The following is a 25533-nucleotide window of genomic DNA, read 5'->3' on the forward strand; positions in this document are numbered from 1 at the left end:
GAGAATCATAAATACACCACGGTTTTCACCAAAACAGACTGCCAAAGGAGTCTTAATTAAACATAGAAATAGTTCTTTGTAAATCTATGCCAAGGTGTCAGCAAGCCTGTTGGTGTGCCCATAGATAAACATCAAAGACCACCCGGTCATCTCATTCATTCACACTGTAGGTTTAAACAGAATATACATTTTAACATTTTTGGTTGCATTTAAAAAAATGTGCCTTTAGTTAATCAGACTTATTTAATTGAAAAATGAAGACCAACACTGCCAATGCTGCGCAAAACAATGCGTCTTCAGGGGCAATCAAATTCCAAGATCCAAGTTCACTAATGATTGTTATGACTGTTGTCTAAATTGTCATCTGGTGATCAAAGCGTCTCACTGCTATCAAGATGGACTTTTCCACCAGAAAATTGTCTAAACCCTTTTTAAACCCATCTTCACTGACTGCTTTCACCAAATCTTCTTGCAACAAATTCCACAGTTTAATTGTGCTTGGAGTAAAAAAATATTTTTTCTGATTTGTTTTAAATGTGCTACCTATAAGCTTCATGGAGTGTCCCCCAATCCTAGTACTATTGGAAGGGATAAAAAACCATTCCCAAATTTACCCATGCTTTTATAGACCTCTGTCATATCTCCTTTCAGCCATCTCTTCTCCAGGTTGATGAGCCCTAATCTGTTTAGATGTTCTTCATGGGGGAACCATTCCATCCCTTTATCAATTTGGTTGTCCTTCTCTGTAGCTTTTCTAGTTCTATTTTTTCTTTTTTTTTTTTAGATAGGGCAACTAGAAAAGCATGCAGTATTGTCCATAGTGACTCCAAGATCCTTTTCTCGACAGTTGACATCTAATACTGAGCCCAGCATTGTGTATCTATAGTTTGGATTATTTTCCTTTTGGGCAGATTTTAAAAGCACGTCGGAGCGTGGCACCTGTATTTTATAAAGCATCCATGGGCACACGTATCTCCCGGTACATGCACAAAAGCAGAAGTCCAAAAAAGGGGTGAGATCTGGGCGGGGCATTAGCATTTCGGGAATTTTAATGGAAATCAGTGCATAAATATTTACGCACACAAGCACGCACTGGGGTCCCCTAATGCATACTTTACTTCTGCTATAAATGGTGTGTAAGTTATAAAACAAAAAAATCTAGGCTAGTCAGTGGGGTTTTAAGGACTGAGGCAGGTAGGGTAAGAGAGAGATTAATTAGCTAGGGGGGTTAGGATGCCCTATCCTATAACTGAGCAAAGTGGGAACGAACTGGTTTAACTGGTAATTGCGTCGGCACGCATGTATATTAAAATCTCCCTACTTACACAGTAGAAGCGGCACATGCATGCATACATATAAAATGGCGCGCACATCCAGCCGATTTTATAAGATGCGCGCATATATACGCACATGTTATAAAATGGCTGTGTCCATGGGCACAAGCCAGCATACACGCGTTCATCTACGCCTGCGTGGCTGTTTTAAAGTTACCGTCCCTGTGCATCATTTTGCTCTTGTTCACATTCAATTTTATCTGCCATTTAGACGCCCAATGCCCCAGTCTTTCAAAATCTTCTTGCAATTACTCACAATCAGCTTGTGATTTAACTCTAATCACAGTGAGAATTAGATCTCGCGTTTTTCCCATTTTTAGCAGTTCCAGGATGAGCTGCTCCATTTATAGTATCTCTAAACCTTACCACCTTAGCATGTCCCGATTAGATATTTACTCAATCACTATTGGTGTATTTTAAATCTCCCAATATCACTGTGTTTCCTAATTTCTGTTAGGATTTCACTTTCCATCTCATCATGCTGATCAGGCAGGCAGTGGAATACCCCCACTGCTATACTTTTCCCCATCATACAGGGAAATTCTATCCATGGAGATTCCTCACTATATTTTATTTCCTGCAGGACTTTTATCCTTTTGACTCTATGCCACCCCTGCTTATCATTCGATATAATTTGTACCCTGGTAACACAGTTTTCCATTGGTTATCCTCCTTTCACCAGGTCTCTGAGATGCCTTTGTCTACATCTTCGTTCAATGCCATACATTGCAACCCTCCAGTCTTATATTTTAGTCTTTTTGCATTCACATACAGACAATTCAAAGTATGGTATTTTTAATTGTCTTCATAGCCTGCCTAGCAGTTGAGATGGTTAGCTTAGAATCATTTATCTCCACCTGCTCTTTATTTAAATGAACCTTGCTACTTTTGCCTTAATCACAATCTCTCTATTGAGATATTCTAACTTGCTCGTTATGTCAGCATCCTTTGATAATACCTCATGCCAAACCATGTGTTCCTGAACATCTGTCAGCTTTCCCTCATGACCTAGTTTAAAAGCTGCTCTATCCCTTTTTTAAATGCTAGCGCCAGCAGCCGGGTTCCACCCTGGTTAAGGTGGAGTCCATCCTTTCAGAATAGGCTCCCCACTTCATCTAGGCGTTGCGACTACAGAGCTCTGCCTGCCTCCAGGGGGGTCCTGCGTGTGGAACGGGGAGCATTTCTGACAAAGCTACCCTGGAGATTCTGGATTTCAAGGGGTCGATTTTCGAAAACACATGCGGGCATCCATATGCGCGCGATTCTACACTGCAAAAAGAAATGGAAAATGCTTTCTTTATCTTGCTTGAAGACAAACACCACAGAAAGAAAGAGTGGCTCTATTCCACTCCTCTTCCAAAGATTTCCTCATAATTGCTGTCACATTCAAACTATCATCTGGGAGGGGAGGGGTGCCCCCTCCAAATCATGCTGCCCCCTCTGTCGGGGAGGTATCAGAAAATACTTATTGAGTGCTTCCTGGAAATCACCGGTTGGCAGATACCTCCGCCAGTTCACCCAGTCCTTCTCTAGTTCACCTAGACCCCTCTACCACTTAACCCTCTACCCCCACTCAGACTTCCCACCCCAGAAGTGCATAAAACAAGCCAATCCAAATTTCACTTGTGCAAGTCAATTGGCAGGGATAAAAGTGTACGAATGCATATATCTCTGAGCTCCTCCTGAAATGATCTTAGCTTGCCTCTTTTTATCCCGATAAAATGTGTGTGTGTGTGAAATAGAAAATACACACATACTCTCGACATTTATAAAATAGAATATCCACACGTATATGTACAACTTACATGCGTACGTGCCAGTTTTACACACAAAACCCCTTGGAAAATGTACTCCATTTTAGGTAAGTCACCTTGATATCTTTTGATTATCAAGGTGATTGAAATTAAAGTTAATATTCTGTTACACTGTTAATAAATCACATCTGTGCTGTGGTTTGTGCACTATTATCCATCAAGTTACTAAGAATTAGACAAGAATAAGGGATGGCCTGCTGTTTCATTTCCATGCACGCCCCCACCGTAGGGGTAGGCATTTGCTTACAAGAAATGGCACATGCAAAGCAAGAAAGACCGCTTTTGGTTCACTCCATTTCATGCAAAATGCCTATAAAAGGAATTTGTGGGCGACAGGGAGGTCCCAGGCTCCGGCTCATTTTGGGGGGAGTGGAGGGCGCTGGTGAGGTCGGAGGAGCCCGGGATGGTCCCAGCTGGGCACGGCCCAGCCTAGCCATACAGGCCTGGACCTTGGCTTATTGGCAGGGGGTTGGAGACACCGGGAGGCCTCGTTTCATTTTTGTTGAGGGCTTAATGATTATTTCAGCTCAGCAAATGAGCCAAACTGAAATAAATGTCAAAACAAACCAAAAAAAATGAATACCCTCCCCGAGATTAAAAAAAAACAAACCCAAACCAAAACTCCACGTTTCAGTTGCTCATTCCCAGCACACTTTGGGTTTTCATTTTTTCTTTTGTTGGTCTCTGATAGCTGCCACAGATTCTTCCTTTTCATTTATAATGTTGGATATGCCGCCCATTTCTGAGGTGCTGTCTGCTGTACTGAGATTATTGCTATTTTCGGTGAGGAATGCCACAAGATTTTCAGAAGTGCTGGATAGCAATCTGAATAGTAATCTGTATTTTGTGCACCAGGCTGTGCCCGTGAAATACTTTAAATATTTTATTTAAATAATTGCCAATAGCAAATAATTGCCATAATTGCCAATAGTATTATGCTCTATTGGGCACCAATAAAAAGAGCTCCTTTCTTCACCTCACACTCTTTAACCTATTTCTTAGTCACTCGCTACACTGGAAATGCCGATTGCAGTAGTTAATTACACCATTGAGAATGGGTAATATTAGGCTACAGAAGTTTAATTGGGCGAGTTGTTATCTAGAGACATTAGGATGAGCTGCATGTAGGAGGCCAAATTAATGGAGATGGATAATGTGACAGTGAGAAATGCACCAAGTTCCCCCTGGAAAAAGTTTGAATCTCTAATAATAAACAATTCTACTTAAGAATCAAGGGGGTTTTAGGATCGGGGCAGCAGAATGCCTTTTTGGTTGGAGGGGGCGCCTGTATTCTCGCGCTGTTCTTCTGTTCTCACAAGACCAGCACGAAAGAGGAAGAAATCATGCTTCTGAGACAACGACCTTCGGGCAGGCCAGGGTCTGTGTGGCCAACGCCTTTCTGTTGCCTTTCAGGACAATTGAACGGCTCACGAAAACTGGCACAGGATTACAGATTCCTTCACCTCTGTTTTGCCAAATTGGACTTAAAGTTAGTGCCATCTGAAAGCTGAAATGAGTTGCTGATATTGTTCCAGATCCCAATGAATGCTGTCTGCATCACCAAAAGTCATCATTAGAAGACTGGAGTCAATGGTCTTCCTTCAACCTATTCACATGTGCAACTGTGTGCATTAAGGTTTGATACTAATGGCATCATCATGGATCATCAAGATACAGAGACTGAATTTTTTTTCATCCTTAGGAGGTGTTCCTTTCAGAGCAGGGCTTAGGCACACTGGCAGGGCTGTAATCGTGCCGCTGCCCTTGCTGTACCTGTTCTGTGAACAAATGGAGGACTTCAGTGTATTTGAAGAACACTAGATACACATACAAAAACCTAATAATAAAAATTAAATAACGCAATGGGGGTCGGTTTTCTAAGCACTCCTATTGTACGAGTTTATGGGGCATAAAAGAACCTCATACCAGCATCCAGATGAATAACACTGTGCCATCAACCAAAACTTGTTAAATGGTATTAAATGTATTCTGACTTCTCATTCTTCAGAAAATTTCAAAAGCATTAAAGCAATTCAATTGTATTAACATTGCCCACTTGGTTATGATTGATCATAGGCATCAGAAAAAGACTTACCCAAATGCTATCATCTTGTCTATATTGCTTCCAGTTGCGTCCTGTATCGCTGAACATCAGAAGATAGCTTGTTATCCAATCTGAGCTCCCATACCTGCCTTGCGTAGCAACAGCGGTAATCTCAACCCTATCCCCTAGGTCAATCTGGAGCCACTGTTGTGAATTAGAATCCAATGGGGACCATCCACCAACGCCTAGAAGATAATAACAAAGATGGGGAGTTAAAATGATTTCAACCCGAGTCAACCTTGGAGCAATACAGATTAAGAGCCAGTACTTCCCGGGTTGCCAGTCTGGAAGTGATCTCTAGGCTAGAAGGGGCTGGAAATAAAGACAGCCAGGCCTGGATTTGTCAATGGGCACAAATCCAGAAATCTGGGGGGACAGCAGCCTGGTTGTAACTTGCCAGGAGCACTCATTTGGTGTGAAAATGGTTAATCTAAATAAAGTTAGCACAGAGGAACACTTTTTAATTGCCAAAGTGAAATGTGATTTTTGTTGCTATTTCAAATTTATTATATTCCTTTCTCATTGTGAAGCTGCAAATGGCTTCTGCTTGTATACTGCTATTTTGTTGTAAGCTGCTTTGGGTGATGTGGTATGCCAAAAAGCAAGTAATAAATCGAAGTAATAATTAAATAAATAATAGGAAATAAACTAAATAATAAATACATCTAAACTTGTACAAATTTGAAAACCCGAACGTCAACCTTAGCCACTGCTTTTATGACAGGGTAGATGGCATGATTGCTTGCTTGCTTGCTTTAACCCATATATCTTGCACCTAAAATCTCTCTGCACACTGTACATTGTCAAAGGGAAACTCTGAGGGGAGTTTTCCTTTGACAATTGGCTTGCTGATCAGTGGGTACAGAGCACCTGAAGGCCTGCAAAAGCCTCATAGAGACTAGAAAATGGCCTCCTTTTTTCCCCCACAACAAGAGTAAACCAGCCAAATTTGTCTGGTTCATCATCAAACTTCACAAATGTTCTGCCAAAGCATTTAATGGAAACCTTTTTGATGAAACATCAAAAATGGGGAATACTTTGGGGATCGTTCTCCCCCTGCATTTTATACATCCAACTGGAAAACAGAAGGAAATGTTCAGGTTTTCCTGAATAGCAACTGTCATGAAAGAGTCTTACTTATGAAATATTTAGAGCTGAGGAAAGAGAGATTTACCCTAAGCTTGAATACAAATATTCAGGTTAAACAGGGGGCAGAGCTACTGCAGACACTCCAAGGTCCATATTCATCTTCTATCCGGCTGAGCTAGTTATGCTGGATACATCTATCTGGTTAACTTAGCTGGGATATTTAGCAGCCTGGCTACACAGCTGAAGTGAATATGCCCGGCTATCTAAACATTTAAGACAGGTCTCCAGTACGACCAGATAAGTTATCCGGCCAACTCTGGAAATCGGAGTTAGATGGATAAATTATCCAGCTACGCACTCATCTCCTCCCAGTTGTGCTGCTGCCCCCACCCACCACTTAGCCAGCTAACCAGCCAGGTAAGTAAATATACGTCTAAGTGGCGGCCACTGATCCTGTGCAGATGCTCAGCCGCCATCACTCTCCATTACCACCTCCCACAATGCCCTCAAGAAATGATTAATCTCACACGCACATGGCAGGCTTTGCTCATCTCTCGAAAGCTTCCTCCCTGAATATGTTGTTCACCCCTACCTGGAGCAAGAGTAAATCCGGCTGGGATTCTCTTTTGCTGAACGGCTCTCGAGTTCTAGGGATGTGAATCGTTTTAGGACGATTAAAATTATCGTCCGATAATTTTAATATCGTCTTAAACCGTTATGGAACACAATACAATAGAGATTCTAACGATTTATCGTTATAAATCGTTAGAATCGTGAGCCGGCACACTAAAACCCGCTAAAACCCATCCCCGACCCTTTAAATTAAATCCCCCACCCTCCCGAACCCCCCCCCCAAATGACTTAAATTACCTGGGGGTCCGGAACGGTAGCGGTCCGGAACGGGCTCCTGCTACTGAATCTTGTTGTCTTCGGCCGGCGCCATTTTCCAAAATGGCGCCGGCCGAAGACAACAAGATTCAGTAGCAGGAGCCCGTTCCGGACCGCTGCCGTTCCGGACCGCCGCTGGACCACCAGGTAATTTAAGTCATTTGGGGGGGTTCGGGAGGGTGGGGGATTTAATTTAAAGGGTCGGGGGTGGGTTTTAGCGGGTTTTAACGATTTTAACGATATATCACGATATTTTACCCCCCCAAACGGCAACAATACGATTCCCTCCCCCTCCCAGCTGAAATCGATCGTTAAGACGATCGAGGACACGATTCACATCTCTATCGAGTTCTGAGGGAGAAGCGGATTTCAAATGCTTTCCATCCGTGGAAAATGATTGGATCTGGGCCTTAACCATCGCTAATGCTTTTACACTTTCATATTCCATATACCAAGGCTTAGGAGCCCCCTCCTCCAGTCTCCAGCACACATTGGCGGTCCCAAAGCCCAGGACCACCATCTTTTAAGTCACCCAAGTGGGTCAAACACTGTCCCTTCTCCAGTCTCAGTAAAAGCCCTGGGGGTCTCGCAGGGCCGGATTAAGGCCAACTGATGCCCTAAGCACAGCCCAACAACGCCCCTCGGCCCTTCCATTGCCTACCTGAGAAGACAGTAAGACTCAATAAGTGCCGAAGGTGAAATAAGAGATTAAGAATTCAGTTTTCTTCCAGGCCATATCCCACAACTATATTAAATATTAACTTTTTAAAAATTGTATTTAACAATAACTAGCAAAAAGCAATATAAGCAAATTATTTACTTATAACTAGGGGGGCAACAGAAAAAATGCAAATTTTCAGTGCTTTGGGGTGCCCCCTTCCCTCCGTGCCCTCTGCACTTGTTTATTTCACTTAATCCAGGGCTGGGGTCTCAGCAGACCTCTGTCCTACTGCTGCCCCCAACAAGGTGGCTGATGTGTCAACAGTAAGATAATTTAAAGAAATACATTTGGAGTCTGATTGCCGTATCCCTCCCAAGCCCTGCCTCTCTTTGTGAAAAAAATAACCCCCATTCCTCCTAACTCCCCTGGCCAGTACCTTATGATCCTGGGTGATCTAGTGGGGCCTGGAGCGCCCCCTACTGCTCTGAGCTCAGCTCCACCATTTTAAAAATGCACTACTTGGATTCATAGCGACTTCTGCCCCTGTCATGTAATACCGATCACTTTTCCACTATTACTGCTTAATGCGTGGCAAAACCCTGACACAGTTTAGTGAATCTGCCCCTAAGTTTGTGCCTGAAGAAATGGAAGGTGAGGTGACTTACCCAAGGTCACAAGGAGCATGAATGGGAGAAGTGGATTTTGAACCTCGGCGTCTTTGGTTCTCAGCTCACTGCTCGGATCACCGGGCAACTCCTCCACTCCTGATGAGCCCACAATCTTCTTGCATGAGTGAATTGAGAAGTGGAGCAGTATAGTTACAGTCTAAGCTACATTTTCATCAGCTTTTGTAAGACTCAAGATGTGGTAATTGAAACTTGAAGTTGGGGGAATGTCAAGTAGAACACAATTCTTTATTTGTGCTCTATTTAGTAGGGGTTTACAGGCCAAAAAATGTTGTGTGTCATGGCGTTTGGGGGTGTCTCTTACCCCCCCCCCCACTCCATCTAATCCAAACTTTTTCTCTCTTTCTCCCACCCACAACCATCAGCTTTCCCCCTCTAGAGATGACCCAGCATACTTCCCCTTCGTCTCTCCCTCACCCCTGCACTCTCCTTGCTCCCACCCCAATAGAGTCACAGCTCCATGACTTTTGCATCCTTATTCTAACTGAGCACCAAGTCTGGAATCACAGTTGCAGCCTCTCTCCAGTTTCTCTTCATATGCTGCTTACAACATTTAATAACATAAGAACATATGACTCACCCCACTTCTCCAATTCTGTGCAGGCTTACTGAGGAAGGGACGTGGCTGAGCTGTATACAGAGAGGCCCTGAGATTTCTAGCATTTCCCCTGAGACCCTGCAACTGATGCAAATTCCCTGAGTGTCAGGGCGAAATCCTGAGCGTTCCCAAGTATGATCATGAGGGTTGTCCATGGAGCTTCAGCCCCCACCATTGACTCCCTGCTAAACCATCTCTAATTTCTTTAGATACACTTTGGGGGGCTATTTCAGAACTGGGAAGATCTTTGTCTGGTAAGATTGATATGGCGCTATCTGCCTCTGGAGATCTTAAAGAACAGTGCCATGCTCAGGATCAAATATTTAAAACTTATGAGGAACAATTTAAAGAATTAGAATCTCAATGTCAACTCCTTTAGAAAAAAAACTGCTAATTATATGAGAAGAGCTCATTTCAGATTTTTGGATTTCCCTAAAGTTAGCATGATCTCACCTTGGGAAATGCTGAGGAGATTCTATACAGAAGTTCTGAAGATTCCACCAGAAAATTCCCACCATCACCACCACCCCGATCTCTAAGGTCGTTCATCTTGGGAATTGGAGAGGGACAATTTAACTAATTCAGAAGGAGGCAGGGAAAGCATTGATTTCACCGGATTTTTACGAGACCCTCAGCTGGAAGTTTCAATCAGGGCAATTCCCTTGGTTAATTTTGCCCTTGAACCTGATATGGAATGACCTTTCAACTTAACATTTTAGCTGAAAGAATGTTTCATTATGGAGGGTCACGGGAAATAACTCTCTTCCCAGATGCGGCCAGAGCCACACAACAGAGAAAGAAGACATTCTTGACAATGAGGCAGCGGGTCTTGGCTCTCGGAGAAATTTTTTCCTTGAGATCTCCTTCTAAAGGCCAAATAAATACGGCAAGAACAATGCCATCTCTCCTTCAGAAAGAAACTGAAAACCTGGCTGTTCACACAAGCTTACCGTTGAAGGAACCTCTATCAACCAACATTGACTCTCACCCTTCAACCTCTTCCCTATTCCCTTCCCCCCTCCCCGTTTCCAGTCCCTGCCCTGACACCACCCCCCCTGCTCACCTCCCCTTGTCTCCTCCTCCCACAGGATATATTATGTTAATAATCGCCTAGGATAAATCGCTGTTTATGTCTCGCTACTCTATTGTTTTTCATTGATTATTTTATCACTCTCCAGTTGTTATCGTTTTAAAATCTTTCCTGTCTTCCATCTCCCATGTTTTCGCTCCCTGTTTAATGTAACTTTACCTTCTACTTAGTTGTTAATTGGTTTCCCCTGTTCTATTGTAAATCGGTACGATAAGACCACGTCTTGAGTATCGGTATAGTAAAAGAATTTAAATAAATTTACCTTTATTATGAACCTGACCATTTGCAGTGATTTTTTTTGCATAATACTGAGTTGCCCAGAATTTGAGAGCTTGGCTTTTTGTACATTTTCCTTTCTGAAATGTGCCATATGCTTATTATTGCAAGCAGAAGACAATGTGATAAATGTGTTTCCCTGAGAATGTTTCCTTTAATTTCCAATTATAATTGTGGTGTGATATTTATCTCCTTTCATCTTTTGCTATATTTCCTGCAATTTAATGTTGTTTCTCTATGACAAGGAAATTCTTGTTAAACTATTTAAAATTCTAATAAAATTTAAATTAAAAAAAAAACATACGAGAGCATTCGTATATGTATGTATAGGGAGGTGTGAGCTCATCCTCATGTATTTTATACCCTATAAGCAAATGTGCGTATACGGTATAAAATACACGCTTAAATCTACCCAAAAACATGCACGCGGATCTGAAAGATACGCAGCAGGTATTTTCAACATAGCTGGATAAGTAGCATTTTCACACTTATCCAGATATTTTACTTAGCTTGACAAGTAGAGGGTTTTGAGACTTATCCAGCTAAGTTGCAGCAAAGCCACCACTTACCCAGGGAAGTCCAAATTTATCTGGAGAAGTGGCACAAATCTCTAAATCGCAAGTAGTTGTGCTCCTAATTTTACTCGTTTTCATGTGGAGATTTAACTCATGTATTTTCCTCAGCACTTGACTTGTCGGCTTTTATGTGAATCAGTCTTCAAATTTTGTAACTTGTGCACGTGAAGGAAATGACCAGTTTTACCACTTAGTCCACCAGTTTGCCCAGTCTGTCTCTAGGTCATCAAGACCCTCCTGGTTCTTCAGCCTGCTCTCCCCCCGGATTACCCTGACCCCTCACCCAGACTGTATTTGGCTATAAAGAATTTTATTCTCACTTACACCAGATAATTAGGAAGTGTAAATATTAGGGATGTGCAAAGTCCGAGCCCTTTGGTTCAGGCTTCATTTTCGGCCTACTGCGGGAAATATCGTATTTCCCGCGGTTCAGGCCTTTGAAATTTGGGTTAGTGCGTGCTAACTCCCCATTAGTGCACGCTAACATTTTAACATTAGGGGGCACTAACCCGAAACTGAATCTTTCCTGAAATTTTGGGAAAAATGTGTTCAGGTTTCGGGGTCCCCGGACCAGGACGAATTAGGCAATTTCATTGAAATTGCCTAATTCGTCCTGCACATCCCTAGTAAATATATGCCAGTAACAAGTGTAATGACAGCTTATAACATAGCAAACTTATATGCATGTGTTGGCCCCTCCCCAGAAAAACACTGGCCCGCCCCTTTTTTATACGAGAAAATGTATTTGTGCATCATTACTTGTGTGTATGTTAGAGGTTTACAAAATAGCATGTATGCAAATATATGCTGTTTGTGTGCTGATGTGCTAAGTTGTACACACACAACTCTGAAAATTCACCTCTATGCGGATACAGTGTGCACTATTTTGCAAATACTGGCTAATTTTTAAAGGAATGTGCGTGCGCCCATAAAAATGCATATCAGCGCGTGAGTGGAGATAGGCTGCGATTTTAGATCGTGGGCGCATAACATTTAAAATCTCCCTGCTGCACATATGTGCGCATATAAACTTAAGAGGCAGCTCGAATAAATGTCCTGCGCGTATTTCCGCTAGGGCTTTAGCAGCTTTTACTCACATATACGGCGGATTTTAAAACATCATGCTCACGCGAGGGAAAAACCAGCTTTTCCAATTAGTCCACCAGTTTGAGGCCTTCAAGACCCCTCTGGTTCTTCGTCCTGTAAGCTCCCCACTTGATGCTGAATCTTCAAGTTGTTGCTCCTCATCAGGACCTGCAGCAAAGTTGCGTGGATAACACACGGGCATGCGCCATGGTCAGCTTTTTTAAAATTTCAGAGTGAGGTGCGTAAGTCTTAGCCCTGCCCCTTCCCACCCCCTTACTCTTCATGCACGCATGGGAATTTATGTGCGTACTTCGCAGATTCTTAAAACTCACGTTGCTTGCGAGCGGCCCGCATACGTGTGCATATGGCCGTTTTTGCACGAGCGGTGCTTTTAAAATCTACCTGGTAGCGCGTACTGTTTCCTATGAGCTTGCATTATTCTGAAACATTGTGCACTATTCAGAAATCGTGTGCACTAAAAAAAAAAACAGAAGAGAAAAAGCAAAATTCCACATTTTTTTCTCTTGCTTTGATTGACAAGAAACAACATGTGTTGGCATTGTCTATGTTGTTTCAATTTGAAACAACATAGACAATGCCAACACATGTTTCAAATAATATTTGAGCTACATAACCTTGTCTGTTAATGACACCTGTCATCTTGTTATTTTATGTAATGTCATCTTTAGTTAGTTTATGTAATGTCGCCTTATGTAATGTTACCTTATGTTCTGTTGCATTGTAATGTTGCCTCACGTAATGTTGCTCCCTGATTATCCATTCCGATGTAAGGTTTCTTTATACACTGTTGCTTACGGTAAATTTGATTATATGTACAGCCGTCATAAGCTTTGTTGATTTCTGCAATTGTTTTATTTTTAAGCCTGTTCATTTAACCTATGGTTGAATTCTGCTACGTTAACTCAGTTTTTTAGATCTGTATCTTCATAGACTGTTTTTGGTTTTGTTATCCTTGTTTTTCCCTTTCCCTTGTTACACTGTATTTTCCACACCTTTTGTTAAAATGTGAACCGGCATGATGTTTCTGACGAATGCCGGTATATAAAAGCAGTTAAATAAATAAATAAATAAATGAACGCACAGGCCTACTGTTTAGACGTGCGTTAATTCCTAGAGCACCTCTAACCTAATGGGACACGGCTGAAGTCCGTACTGATTTAGACCAAAAGCCCATCAAGCTCAGCATCCTGTCTCCAGGTCAGGATCCATTGGGATACCAAAGTTGCTTACTACAGTTAGCAAAGTAGCTTTCTACTATTCAAATTTTTTCCTAAGTTTTTCTACCTGTATTAATCATGAAGGGGCCATCTGTCTAGAAGCAAGGCCAAGAGAAAAAAAATGCTGCTCTCTCTCCATGGCAACAAACTATAATGTCAGTGATGAAAAGTCGCATATCTCAAGGAAGGGTCTCCCAAAAGGTCCCTTCTCCCTAAGAGCAATCCAATAGGTAAATATAAGCCACAAAGGTAAAAGTAACAACTCCGTAAATTGGATTTGATCATTCGCTTTTGCATTGAATAACGGGGCGTGCTTATATTTCTCTTCCAGAGCGGCGTGCTCTTTCATCTTCTGTACCTTCCAGCTGACCTTGAATTCCCGCAGGCTGTCAGACGTCCTGCTGAGTAAGCGCTTCCTTTCTGCATCGCCTGCTTTACTGCCCAAATCCAGCCCCTTCTTCCAATGAACCAAATCACAAACGGCACATTTCTTAATTCAAGCCACCCTTTCATTTGTAAACAAACTCTTCAGCCTAGGAACTGCTGTGGATCTGATGTGGGGCTCAGATTATGTTCTCAAAATTTTAAAGCTTTTATTTTCTATTTTCCGTTTGTTCGTAAAGTAAATTCCATCTGGGCCCGGTCATGCACTAAAAAAAATATAAGTCCATCAGTAATGACTCTCCCGTCCTTTTCAATCAATCATTCTAGACATTCTGTAAATCTATTTAATGATATGATTTGATTAGATAACACTAAAAGCTTTTAAATGCATGGCTCCTGCTTTTCTATATTTATTTGAAAATATGTGGATTAAAATAACTCCCAAAGAGTACATAAAGTACAGTCAAAAACAAAAGTCTCTGTTTCTTCCTTACAACAAGAATCCCCAGCTGTGCATTAACCTTCTTCTGCTCTTAGGGGCAGCTTTTCAATGGGGTACACGCGTAAGATACGCACGTAACCCCCGAAAAGCTGCCCCTTCCACCCCCTGCGTGTACCGAGCCGTGTCGGGGGGGGGGGGCATTGAGGCTGGCAAGTCATCTGGGGGCATTCCGGGGGCGGGGCCTTGGGCTTGTTTCCGGCCTGGGGGCATTTTGGGGGCGTGGCCGAGGCCTCTGAAACTGCTCCCGGGCCGGGGAATCACGCGCCAACAGCCGTCCGGTGCACGCGAGTTACGCCTGCCTCAGGCAGGTATAACTTTTATAATAAAGATAGGGGGTGTTTAGATAGGGCTGGGGGGTGGGTTAGGTAGGGGAAGGGAGGGGAAGGTGGGGGAGGCGGAAGGAAAGTTCCCTCCGAGGCCGGCTGCACAGCTTGGCGCGCACAGGCTGCCGATTTTGCGCAGCCTTGCATGCGCCGACCCCGTATTTTAAAAGATACGCACGGCTACGCACGTATCTATTAAAATCCGGTGTACTCTTGTTTGCGCCGGGTGCGCAAACAAAAGTACGTGCGCGCGTACTTTTTTAAAATCTGCCCCTAGGTGTGTATTCTGACCACATGACACAGGACTCCAAATCCTTCATGTGGTGGCCAACAGCTTGTTGTGTTCGTGGACCCTTAGGCTGAGGTGGGATTGATTCTACCTGCAAGGAAAAGCCCTGCAGATTCCCACCAGACAAAGCAGAGACCCAGCTGGAGCTTCGCCTATATTCATTCCCCTCAGGTTGAGCCTTTGGGTGCTGGGGCCGGCAGGTTTTTAGGTGGGGTCCCTGCTATGAACAGGAGGGAAGGTGCTTGGAGATGGGTGGCATTTGGACATATTGAGAAGCAGGTAGAGGTCAGTGCCAGACAGCGGTCAAGCGTAATCTGAGGTCAGGCTGAGGTCAATCCAGGTATCCGTCCAAAGGAAAGAAGGGCCTGATAGGCGGGGAGATCAGGGAAGAAGCACAGAAGGCAAGGAACCCTGAAGGCAGGCCTGAAATAAAGACAACACAGGAGTTGGAGACAAGACCCTGAACACATGCTGGGCTGAAGACAAGATGAGACGCTGTACCAACACACTCTGCACAATGTTGTGGGACCGGACCTGTTGCTGGAGCGTACTGCAGCTGGGAAGCTTATCCTTTTATAGAGCAGCCTCCGTGATGTCATCTCTAGGGGCCATGCGGACTTTCCTGCCATTGTCCCTTTATATGTGGTAGCGTGGCACGTGCCTAGTGGAAGGTGCGGCACGCCGGAATCGGCGGCATCCTGCCGTGTGAAGGTCCAGCGGCTCCTCACGGTGTCTGCAAGTGGCATCCTGCCACGTGAAAAGGTCACGGTACATCGCGGCTGAAATCGGCGGCATCCTGCCGCGTGAAGGTCCAGTGGCTCCTCGCGGTGTCTGCAAGTGGCATCCTGCCACGTGAAAAGGTCACGGTACATCGCGGCTGAAATCGGCAGCATCCTGTCGCGTGAAGGTCCAGCGGCTCCTCGCGGTGTCTGCAAGTGGCATCCTGCCACGTGAAAAGGTCACGGTACATCGCGGCCTCAGCGGCTGGCTTGGGGCAGCGGTTCACGGGGTTAGCCCGTGTTCTGCCGAATGCAACACGGCTGCCACAGTGTATCATATTTGTTTAAAAAATATATTTTCTGCAAAACTACAGTGTTTACTCTTTCAAAATATTGCTGGATCAGGTGTATAAGGCAACAGGAAGTGCCCTAACATAGCTTCCTCACATGCTGAGTTACTGCCCACGTCGGTGCTAAGGCCATGGGTACTTTTTTTTCCTGCAGGCTTGGCATCAGTTTTCAAAGTGAAAGCCTGTGCATACTTTCACTTTGAAAATTATCCCAGGAAAACTATCCTTAGACATTTACAATTGTTAATTTGGTGTTTGGATAGTTACAATTGTTAATTTGGTGTTTGGATAGTTTTCCTGAGGGAAAAAAAATGCAAACTTACAACAAACTATAAAGTACAAAAATGAAAAATGCAGGCATGTAAGTGCAGAATCTTCCCCAACCCTTCCCTCGGGAATACCTCTTCTCACTGCAGGTAAAGTTACCTGCACACAGGGTGAGCAGTTTTCTAAAGGCCCATTCCAAGGATAAAGCTCTGTCTTATGCACAGAAATATCTTTAAAAATTACCCTCCCTATCGCTTGCTCGATAGATCAATATCTTGGTGCCATGATATAAATCTGCATGTATGCATCTCTCTCTCTCTTCCTCTCTCTAGAGGAATTTTAAAGCCTCAGTAGGTACCTTGCATATTAGCAAGTGATCCCCAGTGTCTTGTGTGGATTTTCTAGTTTGGCGTTGAACCGGTTGGAACTTTTCTTTTTAGTTCCCTTAAGTTTATATAGTATAGGCCCAAAGCCTTGATTGAAAGGTGTCACGGTCAGGCAGGCTGGATTCAGGTATTTCCCCAAAACAGGAGTGGTACAGGGCTCTACAGGAGAACAGGGCAAGGTCTTCTGCCTGTCCAGCCATGTCCATCTTGGGTTGGGCCTACATGTTCCGGCGACCAGCAGGACTTCTCTACATGGTGCATTCTGGACCGGGGTCAGGGCTGGCAGGGGTCAGTCAAGGTCAGGGTCTAGGAAGAGGTCGGGTCTGGCAGAGTTCAAAGGTCTAAAGACATTCCGAGTAAGCAACAAGATCAGTCTGAGGAAGGCTGATTGGGAAGACAAGGCCAAAGCAGGACAGGGGAACAAGGCTGGACAGAGAGGGGAGGCTGGACAGGACAGGACAGGAACACAAAGAGGCAAGGCTGGAACCAGGTAGGACATACAGGAATGAACAAGGTAACACACACACACAGGCAGGAATAGGGTAAAACACAGGCTAAATTGTAATAGAGGTGCAAGGCAGGATTAATTCCGCTAGATAGACCACTGGGAGGCCTAGACCAAGCACAGAAGAGCCATTGGAGGCCTATAGAGCCACTGAAAAACCCACAGGAAAACAGACAAACAGACAAAAACCCACAGGAAAACAGACAAACAGACAGGCAAGGAACAATGGAACAAACAGAGCAATACAAGAAGGTCAGAACGGGCCACACGGGAACACAGACAAAGGCAAAGATATGCAGATGGGTTAGGCCACCTGGAAAACTAGGCCCACTGGCAAGAAGGACCATTGGGAGACCCAAAGGAAGCAAGAGGGCCACAGGGAGGCCCAGACAGGACACGACAAGAAAAGGACACAACAGGAACATAAGAATAGGACAAGGTAAACACAGATACATGCAATGGAACAATTGAAAGTCACAATAAATGCAAGACAAGCAGGCAACAAACAAGGAGGGCCACCAGGAGACCCGGATAAGAACTGGGGAATGAACAGGGACAAGACAAATTCAGACAAGGAGGCCTAAATAGGCCACACAGGGAATAAGGCAAGGTAAGAATGCCACTAAGGCCACAAGGAAGCAAAGCAAGACAAGGTTGGCCAAAGCAAGGAACTAAGATGATGAGGCCCTGAGCAAACTGTGAGGGAAGTTTATATAAGGTGGGTCTTGCTGCATTATGCAGCCTCCAAGGCGGTGGCTACAGTGGGTCCACCTTGGCCTAGTGAGGGCCCCTGCTGGAGGGAAGCCTGCCTAGCAGCCAAATTCTTGACAAGGAGCCTTAGTCACTTAAGAGATGTATTTCTATCACACATCCAGTGGTTGATAATTTCTCTCTCTTTTGTTTCTGAATGGTTTACTCAGTGTATGCTTTTTTTGTTGGGAGGAAGTTGTATTCACCTTTCCTACCCTAGATAAAGGAGTGAAGAGTTGAGGGTTTTTGTTTTTTTTTTTCTCATCTGGGTGTCCCTCAGTCTGAGGGATTCTGTAGCCAATCTGGCAGTTGATTGAAGAATATACAGCTGGTACCATACCTGGGGAAAGAGGAGGAAAAGAGGCACCAGACTGGTAATTCCCTAGATCCAACATGAGGGGGAAGTGCCCACAAGTTACGTGAGAGGAGAGAATTGAAGAGATCAGGATCAAGCAGGGGGGTCCCTGGTATTTTAGGGACTCCCTAAGGGACCAGGAAGACCATTTCTAGTTTGCCCAGAGAAGCTTCACACTCCATTTAAGGAGAAAGAAGGGACCCTGAGGGAGAGATTGAGGGGAGAGCGATATACAGATTTCCAGCTATCAGCCGCATTATGGATATTACCAGAGAAGCGCGTATCAAGTGCCATCTTGCTCATGTTAAACAGGCACTTCATTAAAGTTTTATGTTGAAACACATTGTCACAGTGTTCAGCTCATTATTGGTATTTAGCAGATCAGAGTGCGCCTAATGCCTGGGGCCTTGGAGGTTTATCCTTTCCCTCAGTGCAGCACCTGCATCGTGGCGTGTGAGAGTAAATCCAGGACATAGCCCAGGTACAGAGTGTGAGACACTCCCACCTATGACAGGCCTGATGGACAGATGGACACGCATCTAGATAGATATATAGGGGCCGATGTAATAAGGTGCGCTGAAGCTGCCGCGGGTTTCTGCGCACCTATATGCGCGTTTGTATGGGTTTTCCCACGCAAAGCCCTATACAGGTATGTAATAAGGGTTTTGTATGGGCGAAAAAGCACATACAAGCCAGCTTTTTAGGGTTTTTTTTGCATGAGTGCATGCTAATGGCATACAAATGAGGAAATTATCTATTCATGGGCAATGCAGGGAGCCCCGCTAGCAGGGAGATCAGGTTAGGGTTGTTTTTTAATGCGGGTTTTTAGCACCTGAGTCAGGGCAGGAGGTAAGTGAAAGCGTCGGTGTGGAGACTGGGGTTTTTTTTAATGCTATTGAGGGTCAGCCAAGCAGCAGACAGAACGAGTAGTGAGAAGGCAGCTTCTTAATGAAGCAGAATCGCCGATCTGCATTTCACGCTCTCGCCGGAAGGTCAGAGGCCAATCAAGAAGGGGTTCGATATTGCTCTACCCACCTTCACATCATCTTCTGGACCACTAATTCATTTTTTTTTGGAAAAGAAAGGCTTTCACCTCGAGAGTCAATCGCAGGCGTTCACATGCCAATGGGCGTCTGTGCGGGTTTCTGCGCCGATGCCTGCATGTTTTACTACATAGGGCCATTAGCGCACGGTACTGCGCACATTATGGCGCGTAGGTTTGGTGTGCATGGATTTTATACGCATATATAATTAGCATACATGGCCGTTATTGCATCCCTTCAACCTTTGGCTTTTGCCACACGTGCCAAAAAAATCCATGCAGGAAAATCAGAACGAATTTCAGTGCGGGTCTTACTACATGGGCCCAATAGATAGGTATAGAAATACATACATGCAAGCATACTTACATACTGACAAGTTTGTCCCTTCTGACTGTATAAGGAGAAGGGGCAGATTGGCCTATGAGGGATTCTGACATGCTCCAGTAGGTTGGTCAGGCCCATCATGTGGATGGTATTGTTCACAGTGGCCCCATGCATGCAGAAACACTGCAGACAACCTCATGCCCTCTCAGAAACTTTTCTTTTACAGTGGGAGCCTCTCCTGAGGCTCTCCTTTTTGCCTCTTGACTTTTCCCATGGCGATGGAGATGGATCTGGCCTCATAGGCCTGCTCCCACTACTCTCCTCCAATCCCCCACAATCCCAATGGCAGTGGGAAGTTCTCCTGCCAGTGCCTCCCCTCACACCTAATGTGCCTCTGCCTCTGCCAGCAGGAGGCAGTGCACAGACCTCCCAGTGCTGCCTTACCACAAGCTGAATACCTCCCGCTGCTCTCAGCTGCAGCCTCCCTCATGCATGGGTTGCGGCCAAAAACAAACCCAAAAACCTCATGGCCTTCCAGCCAGTCCCTTCCCTCATCAATTGACCTTACCTCTGGAAGCAGTAATAGGTAGCCCACCATAACCCTATTCCTTTGGGGTCCTGACTGAATCCCCACTTTAAGTAAAAACCTTTTTTTTTTTTATATATTTATTCAGAGACAGAGGACAATAAAAGAGAGTAGAAGAATCAATGAGCATGAGTGAGTCAGTGAGCGTGAGTTAGTGAGCTTATGTATTAGTGAGTCGCCAGCCCCAGGGCGAAGGTTAGATCAACGATACGCCATGAGCAGATGCGTGCTGTAGGGTTTATCCAAGTTTTAGGAAGACGCTATTTCATTGACACAAGCTCTTCTGCTTTCTTTATTCAGCACAAATGATGCGGTTCTGGCCATTAGCACCGAAACTCGTTCTGGCACCTGCAAAATTGCCCAAAGCAGGGTGCATTCACCTATTATAGGACGTGATTATTTAGGGACAGTTTTCAAAAAAATCCAAAATTATTCTGATTAATATAAACTATAGACGTGAACCATGGGTAACGCCTCACAAGATGAGCCATAGAAGTGCCAGACCGTGAGTTTGGGAAATGCCCATGGGAATAATGGGGGGGGGGGGGGGGCAAGAGCAGCAGACTGTATGAGGGGCAGGACCAAGGAAATGTTTTTTCCCCTGTGACATTAGAGAGGAGGGGAGAGAAGCAGTAAGGAGGAGAGAGTGTGAGGGGAACATGAGAGACGATGGAAGGTTTGGGAAGAGGAGAATGGGCAGGAGAAAGGAAAGAGAGGAGAAACTAGAGAGAGAGAACAAGAGAGACTGAGGGTTAGGAAGGCCGAGGGGTGGAAAAGAAGGAGATAGGGGAATGAGGAGGCCATGAAGGAGTTAATGAGAGGAAGGATGTACAACTGTTAAACCACATGCAGCATCAATGTCCCAGCGACACTGGACGTCTGACCAGGAGGGTGGAAGGCTATATCCTTCTCCCAGCTTTGCGGGGGTGGGGGTGGGGTATTTTCAAGAGTAATCAGTTGGGAAAGACCAAAGATCATAGTGAGGAGCCCCCCCCCCCCCCTCCAATCCACCTAACCCCCGCTCCCAGCCCCACCTAGAATTTGGTTGACTCCACGGTGAACTTTCACTCTTTGATCTAGCTGGCTAAACCTTGACTTGGTTGGCTAGATCCCCTTTGAAAATTCAGCCCTAGCTTCTCGGGGTCTATCTGGGAGAGGGCCTGGGCCAGTCTGTCTCTCTTAGCATTTCCTTCTCTATTTTTCTATGGATTCATGCTGCAGGGGAAGACGAGATGGGCTTTTAAACACTGAAGATGAAGCCTGCGGTTGGTTGTCTGATTTTTGATCATTTTACATTAACAGTCCCACTCTGCAAGAAAGCCCCAAAATGTGAAGGTACCTTATTAATCAATTATTTGTTTTATTTCTGCCTCGTAAAGAAACAGGCTAGAAGTGATCTAGGGTTTTTTTAATTATTTTGTTCACATATTTTCGGTGAACACATATTTTGTTCACCGAAGCCTTCACTTAAATTCCCATGCTACCAAGAAAGCACCACACTACCTATACTGCACCATACATATTAATGTTTTACTTGCATAATACGCCATGTTCAATGTATACCTTATTCATTAATTGTTTACTGTACAAATTTAATGTTTTTAATGCATAATACTCCATGTTTAATGTATATCTTATTTATTAATTGTGCACTGTTGATTGTCTATTGTTCTATGTACACCATGTATATGGTAATTCTAATGCTGGTTATCTGTAAACCGAAGCAATATAATTGAACCTCGGTATATAAAAGTTATAAATAAATACATGATCTTCGGTATATAAAAGTCTTTAAATAAATAAATAAATATTCTATTTTTCCTGAAATGATCTATTTTAAATATATGCCTTTTGAATTCTTTGTAAGTTGATATTATTGGACTGACATAAAAACAATCAAGAAAGTAATGTGATAGATGCTTTACAGACTCCATAAACCCCCTTCTCTTTATAAATAGGAGTGTCAGCATGCAAACACCTCAGAAGCTTCAAAGCGGGACCTCACCATCTCTTCTGTTGAGCTTTGCAAAGCTGGGGCTGTGAGCGGTGGAGAGTTCTGAGGAGCTGTCAAATGCAGTCTCTGGCAGCGAGGACACCAGTGGATCATCACAGTTATCTGTTACAGGAGAAAGGGGGAAAGGAAATCGCATTAAGAGTGTGAATAACCTGACTGCACGGACTTATGTAGGCTTGAACATCATTATCTGCTGGAAGAATTCAAACAGAATTTGGTTCTCTGATGTGATATTTTTTTTCCTCGCCGTTGTGTGATAACATGATATGAAAACTCCCATTCAGAAATTAAATATTTTTAGATGCTATATTCAAACATTTTCTGAAATTTCAATAGGTAGGCTATTCCCTGTTTGTAAAGGTATTAGGCATTCAGTTCCTCTACTAGGGTGATAAGTGTCAAAACTGCAATTCCTTTCGTGCTCTTCCTATCAAATTAAGAGGTGGCCCTACGTCAAGGCCAACCTAGGCTTTGTGTGAAAAAAAAAAAAGCAAAATATCTCACAATGGGCAAAAATGCTAAAATATTGGCATTTGACATGTTTTTTTTTCATGCAAAACCATCTTTTGCAAAATACTTTGCAACTCCCCCATTCACAAATGGTAAACATTTGCATGTAGTCCGCCGTGCGAGTGAGTTTACCAAAATTCTGAGCTAATGATAATAATGAGCTAGGTTTTCATAAATAAGAAATGAAACAAAAAACTGAACTAAATCCTTACACATGTCCATCTCCATTATATACAAAACCATCCATCACTTGCTCCAATTGACCTACAAATCCCCCTCCGATTACATAACTCTTCAAGACCGACTAGAGACGCATACAGAGGATCATTCCAGGTACCTTCCACCAAAACCACCAGACATATTACTCTAAGGGATCGGGCCCTCTCCACAGCCGGCCCCCTTTATGGAACTCCATCCCCCCGATCTGAGACAAGAACCTTGCCTCCGAACCTTCAGGAAAAGGTTTAAGCAAGCATTCCCAGACCCTAATTAATCTCTCACATTGTCAACATATTTCCCTCAATCATACTAGTTTCAGGAATTTGTAATAAACCCCTTACTTACTTAGTCAACATAGTTCTCTCAGCCAGTCTAGTAGCTGAAACCTGTAATTATCTTACCGACCTTATCCTTTCCTGCTATTTCTCTCTTCGCCCAGTTCAATCACCCTTGTTATTTGTAACTGCTTTTCTCCGTACCTTAGATACAGTTAGAAGTTATTTGCATCCCTGTTATACTGTAAACCAGCATGATGTGATTGTATCATGAATGCCGGTATATAAAAAAAAACTAACTAAATAAATAAATAATGGTATCCCCTATGCTTAATAACAGTTGGCGTTATTTTGATGTTTCCGAATAACGGTGTATAAAACATTAAATAAATAATAAATAAATAAATAATGAGCTGCTGTGATGCAATATAATGCAAAGCAGCTCATTAACTCAGAATTCAGTGTGAAAACCAGCATGGGATGCTTTTCACAAAAAAAGATGACCATCCCTCTGTGAGGTGTAGTTCCCCTTTTTTCATGGGAGCTCAGACAAACATGCATCTTTTTTACCAAACTCATTTGTACCAGTAGAAAGCTTGCACACAAAGGGGTACATTTTAAAAAACAGTGCACGCATACTTTTGTTCGTGCACCAGGCGCAAACAAAAGTACGCTGGATTTTATAAGATATGCGCGTAGCCACGCGCATCTTATAAAATCCGGGATCGGCGTGTGCAAGGGGGTGCACATTTGTGCAACTTGCGCGCGCTGCCCATTCCCTCCAAGGCCGCTCCAAAATCGGGAACTTTCTTTCCACCCCCCCGCACCTTCCCCTCCCTTCCCCTCCCTTCCCCTACCTAATCCACCCCCCCCCGGCCCTATCTAAATCCCCCTCTTACCGTTGTTGTAAAAGTTACACCTGCTTGAAGCAGGCGTAACTCGTGCGCGCCGGTGGCCCGCTGCTGCACCATCTCCCAACCCGGGGGCTGTTCCAAAGGCCTCGGCCGTGCCCCCGGAACGCCCCCGGGCCGGCACCCGCCCCCGACACACCCCCGGAACGCCCTGAAAGTCGCGCCGCCCATCCGACACGCCCCAACACGCCCCTCTAGATAAGCACCGGGACTTACGCGCTTCCCGGGGCTTGCGCGCACCGCCGAGCCTATCCAAAATAGGCTCGGTGTGCGCAGGGGCGTTTTAAAAGGGTTACACGCGTACCCTTTTAAAATCTACCCCAAAGTATATTGCATGGATTAGTGGGCTTGTTCCTGTGCACATTTTGTACCCATGCAACCCAGCTGGTTGGAAAACCAGCTCCTGGGATGGCCTAAAAATATAGATAAACCTCACTGAGGTGCAATTAACATTTTTGCAAAAAACAGCCCTTGAAGACATTTACATATGCTGTTTTTTGCTGAATTCTGAGTTAATGAGCTGCTTTGCATGATATTGCATTTCAGCAGCTCATTATATCAAAATTGGAGTAAGCAGTAGCAGAGAAAGAGCAAAAGTTTACTATGGGGGAGAGGTTGGACAGTGTGAAGTGATTTTGCAAAAGGGCAATTCAGGTTAAAAAATGCTCATCACTGAAATTTTGGTGCTTTTTGCACATTTTGGGGCAATGTGTGTGTGTTCCTGGGCAAAATGACTTCCTGCTTCAGTGCATCGGCCTTCCAAGAAGGACATTTTTCTATGCCTCTGTATTTTTAGCTACAAGATTTGTGGGTACGTGGTATTTGCAGACTTTGCACCTCTGCAGACTATTTGAAACTCACCCCTATATTTTTTTTTTAATGATTACACAATTCAGTACAGACTGTGAGCTTCCACAACAGCATGGACCTTTAGCTGGGCTAAGATGTGTTCCCAAGGGGGTAGTTAGGACCGGGAGGATAACAGCATGCTTACATGGCATCTTCAAATGTATGCACAATGCCCCCCACCCCCACTCCCCACTACACCACCTGCCACCTGCCACCTGCATACATAATACGGTGATACAAATTGACAAATTCAAAAGAACAAAAACTTCACATATAAATGTAAATCATTTAAAATAAATATTACTGAAAGGTGTTATTTATTTATTTATTTATTTATTTATTTATTGTTTTTGTTATACCGAGTTTCATGACAGGCATCACATCAACCCGGTTTACAATTAACAAAGTGTGAAAAGCATAACGTAGCGTAATAAACAATATTCTCAATAAGAACCTTGAACTTTTAAATACAGGGAATCAGAAAAAGGATGTGAGAAAGTTACAATAAAACAGGGAAAAATTAACTTGGAACT

At 43.9% G+C, this 25533-nt stretch overlaps 1 protein-coding gene across 1 annotated transcript in view; it reads right to left on the reverse strand.

Moving 5' to 3' along the window:
• CNTNAP5 (contactin associated protein like 5) overlaps positions 1-22372 on the reverse strand; it is a 690244-nt gene extending 667872 nt beyond the window's left edge. The window contains exons 1-2 of the mRNA XM_029605214.1: positions 22228-22372; positions 5244-5437 (exon numbers count right to left, since the gene is read on the reverse strand). Of these exons, the coding sequence (XP_029461074.1) occupies positions 5244-5437; positions 22228-22372 (339 nt within the window). The remainder of the gene's footprint in view (positions 1-5243; positions 5438-22227) is intronic.
• Positions 22373-25533: the final 3161 nt, after the last annotated feature.

Source organism: Rhinatrema bivittatum, chromosome 6 (genome assembly GCF_901001135.1).
Source record: "Rhinatrema bivittatum chromosome 6, aRhiBiv1.1, whole genome shotgun sequence".
In the NCBI taxonomy this organism is placed as follows: domain Eukaryota; kingdom Metazoa; phylum Chordata; class Amphibia; order Gymnophiona; family Rhinatrematidae; genus Rhinatrema; species Rhinatrema bivittatum.